This window comes from Artemia sp. Qi Xiang Cuo, chromosome 13 (genome assembly GCF_049724085.1).
Source record: "Artemia sp. Qi Xiang Cuo chromosome 13, ASM4972408v1, whole genome shotgun sequence".
NCBI classification, from domain to species: domain Eukaryota; kingdom Metazoa; phylum Arthropoda; class Branchiopoda; order Anostraca; family Artemiidae; genus Artemia; species Artemia sp. Qi Xiang Cuo.
Genome location: NC_142806.1, coordinates 30,898,228 through 30,914,157, shown reverse-complemented (window position 1 = coordinate 30,914,157; position 15,930 = coordinate 30,898,228). Strand labels below are relative to the sequence as shown.

Here is a 15,930-nt window from a genome sequence, read left to right as displayed (position 1 = left end):
GTAGAAATGATGGCAATAAAGTTCTGAGAGTCGTTTGGCTGCAAAAAAAAGTTACTGCCACTGATGAAGACGAAAACTGACCAACATCCACCAGCCATCTCTTGTACTTACTAAGCCCCTCCCTTTATATAAGATCAAATTTAAAAATTGGGATTTAATCAAAACGATTAAACGATACAGATATTTGCTATTAGGACGAATTGATTTGTGCAACGCCCCTGACAAGGGTCTCAGATTATGCAAATAACCCATTTATTCGTAAATATTTTTTTAATTGAAGGTGCATATGTTACGTGCTGTTCAAATCAAAATAGAGCAAAAATTTAGGTCTGTATAATCGTAAAGTTTAAAGCATTCTGGGACCAAAGTACTGTGAATATACAAAGAAAATAGAGAAGACGTTAAAGTGTTGATAAAAAAAGAGATGAAATTGAGGCTATAACCGCTAAGAATCTGGATAAACTACCCGGACGGCCTATTAACAGGGGCGTAATTTACTATGGGGCAAAGGGGAGGGCAACCATCCCTCCCAGATTTCGCTTCACCCCCCTCCCCCAGCTAAAATTTAGTTTCTTCAAAAATCTTGTCAAAACTGAAATAAGCCTGTATAATTCCACCATCCGTAGAAACAGGTCAGTTTTCTTTAGTGTACCTTCATGTTTATGGTATTTTATGGCTCATGCTTCAGTTGTAACTGTTATTTTCGCTTGATTTGAGAAAATTTGCTCCAAACTTAAACCCCTTCCTCCCCCTGGATTTTGACGAAAATTCCGCCACTGCCTATTCCATTGAAGTAAGATATTCCATTGAAATGTTGAGAAATTGAGTAGAAGCAAAAGGAGAGTTTCAAGCCCCAGCCCCCCATTCCCGAATTACATCTCTATTGCACCTTTTTCTTCTCGAGATAGCTGAGAGATTTTTAAATTTATTCAATTACAAAAAGAGGACTGAAATTGCATCTCCAGCCCGAGCATCCCACAAAACATCACAATATGTAGAAGTTTGAAGTTAAAAAATCAAAAGGCGGTAGGTACATGTTTGAAAAATCGTGTTTAATTTAAATTTGGTATTTAATGACCTTTAAGCTTATCAATTACAAAAATGAGGCAGCAATTGCAGTAAGAATGTCCAATACAAAAGACAATATGTGGTCCACATGTCCCGCAAGTAGATTTTTAGTTTCCAACGCACTTTTTATCATAGGACTTCCGGTCTTCAGATTTCAAATCAGAAGCTATTATCCCAAAGCAAAAGACGAAAATTAAAATATGAGAAGTATATGTTTCGCAAATGGTGTTTGGCTTTCATTATAATTGGCGTTTTAAGTATTTTGAAGGCACTATTTACAAACACTCTATTTATAATGTAAGTATCTTAAGGGAGGTTGACTTGAGCGTGGTAATACGGAACCCAGAGATCGAATCCTGCAGTAACAACGCACTGCAGAGCCAACGCAGGGACCTTAGTAGTCAAGAAGCGTTGTTAATTCGATTACTATTTACATCCTAAAGGAAAATACGGTACTTAGCTTGCATAATCACAATGGTCTTCATTTTTTTCCCAAGTCTGCATTAATGGATATAAATGGAGGTTACTAAATGGATAATATTACAAACTATAAGTCTATAATAAGGCACAGTGGAAAGGTATCTTATAAACGGGGCTTGTTTCTCATCATAGATTCATCCTTAAGGATTTTGGAGTCAGAGATTACAATCAAGGGACTTGGGCTTGGGCAGCATCTTATCTAGGGGGGAGGGGGCGATTTTGTGATTGAAGGGGAGGGGGGTGGTAAGTTATATCGGCATTTCACAAAACCTCACATCGCTAGAAAGTCTGCCTTACATTTTGAAATCTCTATTCATCAAAAATCATCAATGAGCTTCAGCATTAATCTTCTTGGATTACTTTACTCTTATTATTTTCTTGCAATACTATAATATGATAAACCCACTATCCTACTTTCAATTTTCAGAAAACAAAAACACCATAAAAGCCATTTGACACAAATCACATTACGGCTAGATACCAGCTTCTTATTCTAAGAATTCAATTGAAAAGTTTAAAGTTGGGTGATATTAAATGTAAAAGTTGATGCATCTATATATCGGGCTAAAAATCAGTATGGAATATCGAAACGTAAGTATCGATATTGGAAACGGTATTTGGAAATTTCTGCTTATTTCCCAAACATTTTTTCTACTAGGACTAAGTGGAATAGATAGTAAAGGGTTTTAAGTTTCGAAACTTCAATACCCCCCCCCCCTCATTTTTTTAAACTTTCTTGTCAAAAGATTATAGAGACCTCTGCATCTCTAGGTAAAATATTATGTAAAATTATGAACTAAAATATATAAAGCAAAAGTAAAACAAAACTACATTGCATAAATCGTGTTTAAGTATTTAATTTGCCCGTATAGTTGTGGTGTTTCTGTTTGCGGAAATATCACTAAATACAGGGGCGAATCTAGAGCAAGATCTTGGGGGGTTGGGGCAATTTGACAAGAGTGGATCTGCCAGTGACCAAGTAGAAGCTCATAGATCAAAGTCTAGCTTTTTTTCAAGATTTACGCTACAGAATAGAATGAATTATAGTTGTATGCCTTTTTTTCTACTAGGGACCAAGTACGATAAAAATTGAAGGGTCATAAGTCACATGCTTCATCCTAAGGCAAGTTCAGTGTGTTTTAATTTGAAAGTATAGGTGAATAGAATTGAAAAAGAAAGAAAATGATTAAATAAACTTAAAATGTGTTTTTGCCCTCTCCTCCATTGCTAGTGTTGCTTTATTTATCAGTCTAAATCTATTTAATTCGTCTGAACAACTTCGTAAGAGTTTCGGCCTTGGGAGTTCTGCTGCAGGCTCTTCTTGAAGAGATGTTTCCTTCAAGTCGATTAAATGTTTTGCAAGTCGTCATCTTCCAAGCTTTTTAGATTTTTGCTTTATTTTTTCCCTGTGCTTCTGCACAGTCACCAAGCCAATGCCTCTTTTATTGCATTTTTTTTTACCATTTTTCACAAATCACTTTTGTGAGCTAACTAGGCCAAGTTCTTCTTTAATTGCCTTTCTCTTCTTTCAAAATCTTTGAGTGCTACCTAATTTGACGGAGCATTCCTATTTGCATAATATGTTGAAACATTCACTTATCATTCCAGTCGAGAGAAGTTGAAACCCTGACCGTTTATCACTTGAAGACCGGTATTTATGCCCGCCTATTGAAACTAAATATGCAACAGTTCAGGAGTTTCTAATATAAAACTGATGGTAACCACTTTTAGTAGGAACAAATAAACTTATGAAAATGCCTTTTTTGAATTAATTAGGAAAAAATAAAAGTCAAGTTGTTCCTTTCAAAATCCTCTACAAGTCCGTGTTAATTTTATTAAACTGGTATGTACCGTTCTCTTAGACAAGTTAAAATGGAATTTGCACGGAAAAGCCTAATTTAGAAAACCCAGTAAAAAAAAAAAAAAAAAAAAAAAAAAAAAAAAAAAAAAAGCAAACTCAGATTATGTTGCTAGATCAGGGGAACAGATAGAAACCAAAATTGGTGCCTTTATGCGTTTGTTGTCACCAGACAAGCTAAAAAATTTGAACATGATAGAGATAGCCGGTAATTTTCCTACCGTTCCCCCTTAAAACCTAATAACGAGTTCTGTTTCAATGATTGTTATTTTGTCCGTCATATTACTATTTGTTCATGATATATGTCAGAATAAATTTGGATAAGATCTAATCGACCTAGTATAATGAATGAATGAATTATTTTATTCCGTGATTAAACCCGTACAGAGTATTTCACTATCTAGTCTACAAAATACAGCATAAAATATCAAAAACTGAAAGACACAAGCAACATACTGAGCACCACAAACAAACAAGGAAAAACAATAAGTTGACAACATTTATTAGCACTTAAAAGTAACTAAATGAAAAGGAAAAGGAAGACGGAGAAAAAAAAAATTATACAATATCTAGTCTCTTTGTTCGGTTCAAGCATTTCAAAACGGCATACCGAGCCTCTTTGTTGAACCAGATAACATTAATATTAAAAGTATTAGAGTAAGAAAACCCTTGTAATCTAAATTGCATTTCAGTTCTTTCATTTTCAAAAAAATTACACTCAAATAGATAATGATAAGAAGTCTCCTTGTAACCACAATCACAGTTGAAACAATTACTTTTATTAACTCTACATAAAAATGAATTTAATTTACAGTGACCACTTACAATTTGTGTCAGTTTATAATTAGGAGTAATTTTTGTGACTACTTAGTATAATTAAATAGAGGGAAAGTGACTATCAATTAGTGACCTAGTTTTGTGATTCAACCTTGTTTTGGATGAATCTGTACAAGATAGGTAATTCCTGTGTTCAGGGTTGGCATCCCTAGTGATTTATCACTATTTCTAGTGAATTTTTATGTTCCCTAGGGATTTTTTTCTAGCTAGTGATTTTTGTTCGAAAACTAGCAATTTTTTCCCAAATCTAGTGATTTTTTACGATATAGCGCGTAGATTCAGGATTCAATCGAATAAATCATACAAGAAGCTAACTAATAAAAAAACACACAAAATAGTGATTCACTACAGTTCCTAATATGTCCCAGATTAGCATTTATACAGATATACCACCTTTGAAGCTTGCGATTCCCACCATATGTCCATATCAGACATGACCCCAGATTCTTATCATCTAGATAATAGGCAAACTAGTTAATCACAAAATTGCAAAAATGTTCTATACTTCCTATTTTACAACATTTGCTCAGGTCGAATTTTGTCTTCATATTTATGTTTTTTTTCTGTGTAATGCATCAGTTATAAATTAGATTTACTTCCATTAAAACCCTTGAAAAAGGAGTGAATGGTGGATACGAATACACCCTCTACATCTACAAATAGAACAGAAATGTCAATAGTAACCGAAATCTTAGAAACGGAATTTTGACATCAATCAATATATCATCGGCTTATTAAGTTAATTCCAAATATATAAGATCCATTAAGCTTAGTTTTATCCATAAAAGGCTAAAAAACTGCGAAAATTTGCCGAATTTTTGAAAGAGGGAGGAAACACCCAATATAAGTGAAAGAATTTTAAATAAAATAAAATCATTAGATTCGGTGTATCAGGGAACCATACTGTAGAGGTTTAAAGCCCCTATCTGCAAAAGTGTTGACTTTTGTAATCTTTGCGAGAAGAAAAATCACGGATGCGTGTTAATTTCCTTTTTTTCTTCAGGGCGATCGTATCGAACCAATGGTTCTAGAACATCGAGAGTGGGCTCATTTGAACGTAAACTGAAATTTATTGCGTCTCTTTTATTTAACTAAAGAGATCGGACAGTTACTAGCCCCCTTCCCACGTCCTTTTTTTCCCAGAAATGGTCCTATCGAAAGTTTGAGACAGCCGTTTTGTTTAGCATTAATTGAAAGGTTCCAAAACTGAACCTTTAGATTTAACATGACCCATGCAGGCCCGGAGGATAGGTCCTGGGATGAAAGTTTGCTGAGGATAACTTGCTAAGGATAATGAGGATAATGTACGATCTATGAAAACCAGTTTCATATCCACAAAGACAAATAACGGGTGACAGAATGCATTGGACTTGTATAACTTGGGCTATATAATTGCACATTGGGGGGGGGGGGTAAGGTTAGGTTACTTTACCCCCCCCCCTCCCTAATGTGCAACTATATAGCCCAAATTATATTATTGTATAAAGTAAAGTTTTATATTTTCATCAGATTTTGGCTAATTTGGCATATTTCATTAGGATTAACATAACTTTTCTTCTTGGATGTGTTCCGTACAATTAAGAACAGGGGCATCATTTGGGGGTGGCATTTGCCCCCCCCCCTTAAATAATGTGGAGAAAAAATATTATACATCCCCATGCCCTTTGACTATCCAGATATGGACCCTTCTTGCCCCCCCCCCCGCCAAAAAAAATGCTGGAGATTCGCTCCTGATTAACAAGTGCCTCTTTATTTATAAGAAGCAATACGACTGATGCTTATCGGAATTTGTGAAGAGTGGGACATATTTTTTCCATGGAATTATAAAAAGGCCATTTTCAAAAGTGTTACCCCCTTCCTGTAGGTGGGCCTATACAGAACATGGTAAAGAATCATAATAATTATTAATTACAATGATAAAGAGTGTTGCAATTCTAGTGATTTCTGGTCAATAATCAAGTGATTTATGTGCTGATTTAGTGATTTTTTCAAGAATCTAGTGATTTTTTTTTCTCATCGGGTGGCAACCTTGCCTGTATTGTTTGTTCATTAGTTTCAGAACTAAGATACACCAAGGAATTTGGAGGTGGAATCCTTGATCTTTGATTAAATTATTTAAGCAAGACTACGGACTTGTGTTATATTTAGGTGAAAGAGCAAAGTTGTCTATGAACAAATTCTACATGATAGGCTTTACTATCTTTAGCCAAACAGAATTTTGAATCTCATCAACTTAAGAAGGGATTCAAAACCCACCTTGAAATGATTACTATAATTATTAAAGATATACTACATTGCCCACCTAAATCCTGAACATACAGTTCAAGCCCTACGAAACCATTAAATAGCTTTATTTAATCCATTAATAGCTTTATCCGGAAATAAAATTATTTTTCGAACCCTAAAGTTTTTGCAGTTTCATAAATTTAATAAGGACACTAAGCTTCTTACGTAGCAGTATATCGTGAGCACACAAAAGATCATAGACCAAAATCCTAAACAGAATATTTTGACCTTATTTTATGTCACAATCATCACTTAAGGTTACAGTAAAAGAACAACGTAAGCGCAATAGCGTACAACTGTATTTTAGAAGCCTCCCTAATGTTAACTTTTGCCAAATATCGTGTTTGATTTATCGTCCTGACGATAACAATGTCGATAAGAGAAATTACGAGAGGAGAAAACATGCAATTTTTATGTCGTCAAAAGACTGTCGTCTGTCAGCAGAGAAAAAATCGAACACTTTCCTGCCGACAAAAATATGAAGCAAACACACAAATTCTATGGTTTTTTCTTCAAATTACACAAAACAAAAGAAGCTTTTGTTTCCTTTACATGTTAAATTTTTATACTATTATTCTGTTTCATTTATCACAAAAAAATTATGGGAAAAAATAATTGCTTATTAAGGTTAAAAATTTTAATAGATAAAAACACGACTTGACATTGGGCAACGTGAAATGATTAATGATTGAGCTACCACGAATAAAATTAGAATGTTCTCAATTCTTTTAATTATAAATGGGCTCACTATATTTAATTGTGAATGCATTCTTCAATTTGTTTTTTTACAGTTTTGGCATCGAGTTTCCCAATCTCTTCTTCTTCTCTTTTTTATTTCTATTATTTTTATGGCTTTATGTTTTGTTTATCTGTGCGTTTTCCCCCATATAGATGAGCATTCATTGTTACATCATGTCCTGAATACCCTACTTTGAATTCAAGTCTTTGTCACTGCATAAGTAAATTTGGTGCTTTATGAAGAGGAAGCGAATACTTTTTCACTGTTTAAATAGATGGCATTGTATTACTTAAACATGAAACTTGTTGGAGTCTTTTTTTCTCTATTACCAAATTGTTATAATATAAAAATGTTACGGGTGGTGCATATCCAGGCCACAAACCTTTTGGAAACACACACATTTAACTGAGTGCATGAACACAATATTCTATTATTTTTAGGGTTAAACTTTGGTGTGTAAAATATAAGAGGAATTAGTATTGGACAATCTAAACAGAGAAATAAATGTAACTATGCCCAGTACCGTAATAACTAGGTTAGTGTAATCTGTTGACAGTCTTAATATACAGAGTTAAAAATCGACATAGGTTTTCATCCAATCTCTGGTGTTTTTCTGTCATCGTTACTCCATACTATGAAATTTTACTGATAAATACAGTTTAAGTTGAGATTTACAATATCCAAAAGTAAAAACTTTTGAATCATTTGCAAGCTTTAATTCGTTTAAGCCCTGCAACTAAAGAAAAAACTAGGAAATGTCGTATTTAAAGTAGCAAATATTTATTTCACAGGATTATCCCTTTATAAAAATATGTCTCCATTAAATAAAGAAGCACAAAAACGTACAATTATCACTGTCTATTTATCACATTACGAGAAATATCTCGCTTTAAAGTTGCTTAAGGGCAAATCATAAGACATGTGTCACACTTTATACCAGAAAGGAGGAATGGAAGGAGTGAGGCCCACCAGAGACTGTTCATGGTGGTTGAGATACTTCGGAAAACCCTTAAGAATACTTAGAGCACATGCTTATATGCACATTTATATTAGAGAACAGAGGTATGAAACGGGGTAAGTAGAACCCAAGACCTCTGAATGTGAGGAACTGGTAGGGATTCCTTTTACTGGTACACAGTTGGCAATACACAATAAAAAAAAATATACAACGCACTTAAGAAATACAACAGTAGTCTGCTGTGGTAAACCTAGAAGGATTTAAAGGGTAAGAAGAATAAAAAGAACTGCCAGATTGCCCAACCAGATAACATGTCTGTTGAAACGAAAATTTTTTCTGACTTCTGAAATATCAGGTTTTTACTCTATTTTTGTATAAATCTAGGTTTAACAGAAAAATTTAAACATTAGAAATTAGATGCGTTAACTTAGAGAAAACATAACAGGACTCAGAAAAACAGGAACAAGGCGGAATACTAAATTTCTTAAAGTAAAGTTTGTAAAAAAGAAAGGAATACAGAAACTCGGCTAGGGTAGTTGTTTTCGTTTCGGCTAATGGGTTGAAACTATTGCAACAGAGTGCGTGACAGACTCTTATGACGAACACATATATAAAAGTTGAAGGATTGTGACCTATGACTATACAAACATTATCTTTCGCGAAGGGGTAACAGTCAAAACTGTTTTTTAAAATGGCCTAAACAGCTTCGATTCAGATTTAGGACTTGAAGGTTCACTCCTAGGTGATGGTGTCCTTTCACAACACGTCGTTGATGATAATGATGAAAGTGGAGATAACGAACCGATTGAAGAGGGAGCAGCCTGGAAGTGAGGTATGTAATGAGGCATAAAGGGTTCAGTTTCAACATGGACATACGGCTGACAGGTTGCAACTGCATATGGATATGGTGCCAATGCGTGAAAATATGACTGCTGCATTGCTAGTTGCATTTCTCTTTGGCGAACGGTTTGTATGGCCAGGTAAGCAGCAAAATTGGCATCAGCAACAGAAATAGGCATCTGAATTCGTTTTTGTTTCATTCGACGATTTTGAAACCAAATCTGTAAAAGAAGATGAATTTAGCAATTGCATTCATTGCCTGTAATAAAACGATAAGAAGCATGGGCTGAATTAATTATACTCTGTAGTGCTCAGGCATATACACAAGATGGGCTTTGGGTGTATATCTCCATCAAAATCTTGATACCTTTCCAATATTTACTATAATTTCTTTTTTTTAATATAATTTCATTTTTTGCGTAGTTCATTCCCTTCCTTCCCAATAGAAAAGACAAAACCATGTTTAAGTGTCTTATAGTATGAACCGTGGATCATGTCATAGAAACAAAATTTTTAGTTATTATTGATTATTTTTAAATTCTTTTCGTTCTTGACGTTAGAATGTTGAAGCTTAGAAAGAAAAAGAAAGAAAGAGGGACTGTTATAATTATATCACCTTTAATGCTATAAATCTATGCAATGATACAAAGTAAGCTACACCATGCCAGAAACATATATCTCGTACAGACAAATCAAGATGAGAAAATTGTAGATGACGCTCTAGTCTCCAACGGAAGAAAAGCAAATGTAAAAAAAGAAAAGAAGACCAAAGCCCCAGTTTCCATTTGGCATTTTCCTGACATATGGAACGGCAAAATTTCAACTTCTGTTATGATATAGATCGATCTTAGTATTAATATTTCATGGATTGGGAGAAAAAGTAACCGAAAGGACAATTTCCATAAAATGCATGTTTGCTAATTTTTGGGAAAAAAAAAAATCAGACTGGCTATAGAGAAAAATATATCTTCGATGCTTATAATGCTGTAGAAAACATACAGGACTCAGTCGTAGGAATGCAAGGAGGGTAATTTATCTAAATTTCATAATCTTGAATAAAATAATCTTTTTCGAAAATACCACTTTAAGCCGAAATCTTTTTTTGTGAAGAAAAGACGAAGGTTAGTACCGCTATAATGCAGAATCAGATATTACAGTGAAAATTAATTAAAACTAAGACTAGAAATTTCTTTTTCACAATATTAAGTTGTATAGATATTTAGTTTGAAGTCTCGCCCGCATATTCTTTTGAAAAAAAAGCTCTACAACATCATTTTATTGTAAGCGTCGTTTTCCCCTGAATAGTTACCTTATACCTTTGTAGTATTGTAATTACAATTTAAAGTACAAAAATACTAATAAAACATTTCCAATCTTAAAGAACAAATTAAATTATAGTAATACAGGTTATAGTACAGTAGTAGGCAACAGCACAGCCCACCTGCAGTATATCCATTAGTTTTTTTTTCAATCCCTTAAACGACGGAAGTTTTCCTTAGATGGCTTTTGGAATTCAGTAGCTTTCCGTAAGCCACTAAAGTCTCATAATCCAAGTCCATGACCGCAAAAACCCGGAGCTTTTTCCGTCCTAATCGTTCAAAGCAGGGGCGGATCCAAAGGGGCTGGTGGGACCCCCTACCCCCGAGATTTTTCTGGCACCCTCATTCCTTCTTTTTTAGAATAAATTTGTCAGTTTGGTTAATTATTGGCACCTTTGTCGCATTGGGCCCCCCAAGATTTTGCTCATTGTACCAATGTCCTTGTCACATTAGGCCTACCCCAAGATTTTGCTCTGGATTGGAATTTCCTCCAGATGTGACACTTTTTTTCCTTTTTTGCTGGCCAGTAAGGTTCTCCAAACTTTCCTGTTTTGTAAGGATTTCGTCCAAAACACCTATAATGAAAAGTACCAATGCCCAATGCCACAGACAAAAAAAAAAAGTCGCAGATCAGACTGCATAAAAATGTGAGCATGACAAGACAACCAGTGGACTTCGAACCGAAAATTAGAATTTGTAGCAGAATTCTCTTACGATTTGAGGAGATATAAGGAAAGAGAGAATACAGCATTTTTAATAGGATTCCGGTTTTTCCGTAGGTATTTCGTAGATTCCGTAGCTGCTTTTTTGTCCGTAGACAGTCACCAAATTCCGTAGATCTACGAAAAAATGTAAAAGTAGAAATACTGCCTACTTGTTGCATAACTTTTAAATACGAGAGAGTAAGGCAACTCTCTCTTCACGTAAACACTGTTTCTTCTTTTTTTATCCTTTGCTGAATATACAAATACTACTCTTAATACACGGAAAAATTTCTTTAATATATTTGGTGCAGTAATTTTTCTTTAAAATAACCTTTTTTCTTTAATATTCACCTTAATAGTGGACTCAGGTATTCCGATTTCACTTGAAAGTTCAAGTCTACGTGTCCTTGAAATATATGGGTCCTGCTCATATTCCTTTTCTAGTTTTCCAACTTGGGACTTGCTGAATGCTGTCCGACTACGTCTCGCAGCATCATTTTCTTGGTAGCGTGAGGAGCGGGGAACTCCGTTTAAGTGACCCGGTGGTAACATTCCATCTAAAAAATAAAACACAAATATGAAAAGAATAGAGCCATAGCTAGCGCGTAGGGCGTCGAATCGACGCTTCAGTTGTTGGATTTTCGTTACGGGGACAAGTAGCAAGCCTATCAACCAGACTTGCTGCAGCAGAGATCGATCCCTGGACCTCGTATTTAGAATTAGAGCATCAATCCGATTTGCTACAACGGAGTGAAACATAAATACATATTTGGATATTGGTACAGGTCAAAGGGAGTGGGTTTTAGACCCTGCCTTTTCCCAAATCGACTATTTAACGCTTCTTCCTACGATCTCTTGGGTTTTTATATGAAATGCCTATTTACTGTACTTTCTCGAATTTCTGCCACCTGGAATATACAATTTACCACGCAGCCTAAATAGCTGGTGCACGCGCCCATATTCTCAACGGCTGAAGAAAGTAGCAGGCCTATATTTTGTTCAATTTCAAGATAGTCTCAGCCTAAGCACTTTGCAGCTCAGATTAAGAATAAAACAAATATATTTCTATAGCCTACTCCAGACGTCAATTCATGGAAATGTAGGATGGGGGGGGGGTCTAAAATCCGATTTGGGGGCAATTTTGTGTCTATCTTTTTTTTTTCGAACGAAACACCAAAAAGGCATTTTATCAGTGAAAACACAAAAGGAGGTGAGTTGTCAACATCCAGGTGAGGGAGGGGGCATCGAAAATCCAGGAGTAGCACTCTTCCCCTCCAATTGACGTGTCTGGCCAACTTTCAACCGACTGAGCATTAATTTCAATTTTCCAAACTCTCTGGTTACATTAGTATAGCCTAGGCTTCTATAAAAAGTTCCACAGGCAAATTATTTTTTTGAAAATTTCAAAGGTGAAATTCTAATAGGGTATAGTGGTTGTTTGCTACCCCATTTCTGAAATTTTTGAGAAAGGTAAGTTCAATTTTAGAAATAATCTTGTGGTATAAATTAAGCCCAGCAAATTCGGGGAATCAAATGATATTATTTTCTGTTGCTATTGCAGCCAGGGTCATTACTATCCAAAATGTTTGGGGCGAACAAGGGATTTTACCGACTGGCTGGTCATTTTTACCAACTTTTTTGTCAATAATTAGCATAATGCCTGTTTCGAATACAATGCAAAAAATCACTGCACGAGTCGGTAAACTGCTGCATTTACCGACTGAGATTCAGACTCCAGTAGGATATATGTTGTCACGAATTTAGTGCTGTTTGCCTAATCAAATGGGGAATTGTGGCGCTATCTGTAAGCTCACGGCAGGAGTCGGTAAAACTAATGAGTGTACCGATCAAGTTCAAAATTTTTGTTGATGACATGTCAGTATTTTCCTGGTGTTTATTTAACCGAACAAAGAATTTTAGCGGCGTTGTAAAAATCACGGCGCTTTTAATAACTATTTTACCGACTTATTTTTTTTTTATCGTGGTAGCACAGACTTGTAGCCCCCCCCCGCTAAGACGCGGCAGCCCTGATTACAGCGCACTCATAAGAAAAATCGGTACTGTTCTATTAGCTGCAACACACGCGAGAAGAATTTTGGTTAATGCTAATGAGATAAAAAAAAACATGATGAAACTATAATAGTAAGAAACAAATACCGGCTATATTTTTGCACATTAGGGGGCTGGAGGGTAAAGCATCGAATATATTCAATACGTCAACTCACCTCGGGACCTTTCCCCCCCAAACCCCAATGTTTAATTATTATATAATCCACTTTGCAATCTCGGCATACGTTTTCTCTGTTTAAAAAAAATAACAGTTTTACGAGTTTCTTTAGCATCTTCCCTATACAATATATAGCGTGCGTTGCAGCTAATAGAACAGAACCGAAAAATCTAGGGCCCTATTTTATCATTAGCGGGTTCAATTCATAAGAGTATATTAACATGGGTGTTACCCTCCCCGTATGGATCTAGAGCGTTTTTTTTGGGGTGGGGGGGTTGGCAGTGTGTCAAGGGCGCGAGTAAACTACCAAATTTAAAGGTTTATTTTAAAAAAAGTGCAAAACAAAAAAAAAAGTAATCATTGCGCCAGAAAAAAAATTTAAGGAGGCTGGGGCCCCCCCTAAATCTCCCAGTGTTACCCCTCTGCACAGTCAATGTGCCCGGTAGAGCCCCAAAAGAGGCGTCATTCTTATGCATAATAATTTATCCTAGCTTAATCAAAAGCGGATAAAATTCTACTATAGCTACTTTTGGCTCCCTCGGAAAGGGGTTAGGTTAGGAAAATGAAACTTTCAGTGATGGGTCTACATGCTAAAGTATGTCCTGGGAAGGTATTTTGAAGTACCTACTTCCACTCCTTCTCCCTCTAGAGGGTCCTGAAATTTTGACAAAACAACATTTTACGGTACTGGTGCATTATGCAGGCCCACTGCTATATACTGCGTCAAGGAAACCAGTCATGAAACCCGTCAAATGGGATATTTGCAAGAGAACGCTACAGACAAATGATTGCAAAGCGTTGTTTCTCAATTAGTTGAAATGCTTAAACTATTCGTTTTTGGGGGTTAGGGGGGAGGTACCTTGGTTAAATTATGTATTTAATAGAAAGCATATGCTATGCTTTATCCCCCCCCCCTTATGTGCAAATATATAGCCCAAACTTGTATCTAAACTATTATATATTCATCCTATTTATTTCATTAGGTCAATATATACCAGATCATATTATTGAGTTTCAAATAAAGTAAAAGCACCATTTGATGCCTTTTTTTATGCTGATTATAAATATATTAATTTTTTATATTAGCAATTTATCTAAGCTCCCTCCCTCCTATTTAGGGTATTACGAGCCTAAACCGGGAATGGCAGCGATTGGGGGGGGGGCTGAAATCAATTTATGATAGAAATGCGTATTATATTTGTAATAAGCATAAAAAAAGGCATCGAATGGTGTATTCACTTTAGTCCTAACTCAATAATATGATCTCGTAGATATTGACCTTTCATTAGCATTAACCAAACTTGACTCCTTCGCGGGGCCCGCATAATGCACCAGTACCCATTTTACCTTAATTCTCAGTTATCAGTTTCTTTTTCTCTGGCTTTAGTTCTGAAAATGAAATTCCTGTTATTTGAGTGAAATTTTAAACCATATCAATGTTTTTTTTTTCAATTTTAGGAAATGTATTTGTATATCTTTAGAACCTTATAGCCTAAATTGGGATGGAGCAAAGTTTTGAAGCTGAAAATAGTTTTGTTGCACTTCATTTAAGCAGAAGATCTATTCTGCAATGTTTCACTTTTATAACACATAGCCTATATTTTTAAAGGTCAGGACCCTCTAGAGAGAGAAAGAGTGGAGGTAGGTACTTCAAAATACCTTCCTGGGACATACTTTAGCCTGTAGGCCCATCCCTGAAAGTTTCATTTTCCTAATCTAGCCCCGTTCCAAGATAGCCGAACGTAAAATTTTACCTAAAATAACTAGAGTTTCCTCACCTATCTTTTCCATTGGAATGGTTTTTATTTCCTTATTAGAAAAATCAACTGGGTTTTCTTGCACACAAGACATTATATCTTCTAACTTTTCTCTTGTAAAAACAAAGAATCAATGACAATAATCACAAAATAGCAGTCGTTATTATACGCCCCGAAGGGCTACTTCTTCCTTTTAGCTGATTGGCCAGTAGTGCTGCGGAGCCTTTGCTATTCCCCGCCTACTGTGGTAGTAGAAAAGTTGAAAGAAATGGACGTTTAATAAGTATTCATTGAAGCCTTAAAAGTTATTATTTCTTGATATGAGTGCCAATTAATTGAATAGAATGATTTAGTAAGTCAAAATTCGCAAAGGGTCTGATACTAGCCTGAAGCTAATAAATTATAGGAAGAATCATAATAAGGTACTTTCCCATTATGTGGACACCTCTAAAAACCAGTCACGAAAACCCGAGGCACGCACTCGACAAAAGCAAAGATTTGACGCTCTCTGATGTTGTATAAATAAGTATTCAGGGGTTTCTCACTCTGGGAACTATATTTAAACTGTTGTTTTTTGGGGGTTTAGGGGGAGAAAAAGGTACCTAGGTTAGGTTACGTATTTAATATATGCAATGCTTTACCCCCCACATCCCCCCCCTTAATGTACAACTATTTAGCCCAAATTTGTTTATAACCAATTATATATTCATCCTATTTTGTTTTTTTCCATTAACATTAACCAAACTTGACTTTTTAGAGGTGTTCACATAATGGGAAAGTACCAAGAATGATGCTGGAACTTGAGAGAAAATTATGCAACGCATAAGATATTAAGTTAAAGTACAGAAGCGTAGTCT

The 15,930-nt window shown here is 35.4% G+C and overlaps 1 protein-coding gene across 1 annotated transcript; it reads right to left on the bottom strand.

The window, feature by feature from the left end:
* Positions 1–8,037: 8,037 nt before the first annotated feature.
* Positions 8,038–15,191, bottom strand: LOC148945183 (uncharacterized). Its single transcript, XM_089099161.1, has 3 exons — positions 15,095–15,191; positions 11,441–11,646; positions 8,038–9,287 (listed from the first exon to the last, which is right to left on the bottom strand). The coding sequence occupies exons 1-3, from the start codon at positions 15,165–15,167 to the stop codon at positions 8,913–8,915; spliced, it is 654 nt and encodes a 217-aa protein (XP_088955287.1). The 5' UTR covers positions 15,168–15,191; the 3' UTR covers positions 8,038–8,912.
* Between the last annotated feature and the right edge of the window lie 739 nt (positions 15,192–15,930).

Excerpts from the sequence above, each read along its gene's own strand:
- LOC148945183 (XM_089099161.1), bottom strand. The coding sequence starts at position 15,167 with ATGTCTTGTGTGCAAGAAAACCCAGTTGATTTTTCTAATAAGGAAATA. Across the intron at positions 11,647-15,094 it reads CATTCCAATGGAAAAGATAG|ATGGAATGTTACCACCGGGT; the intron begins GTGAGGAAACTC and ends TTTATTTTTTAG. Across the intron at positions 9,288-11,440 it reads TACCTGAGTCCACTATTAAG|ATTTGGTTTCAAAATCGTCG; the intron begins GTGAATATTAAA and ends CTTCTTTTACAG.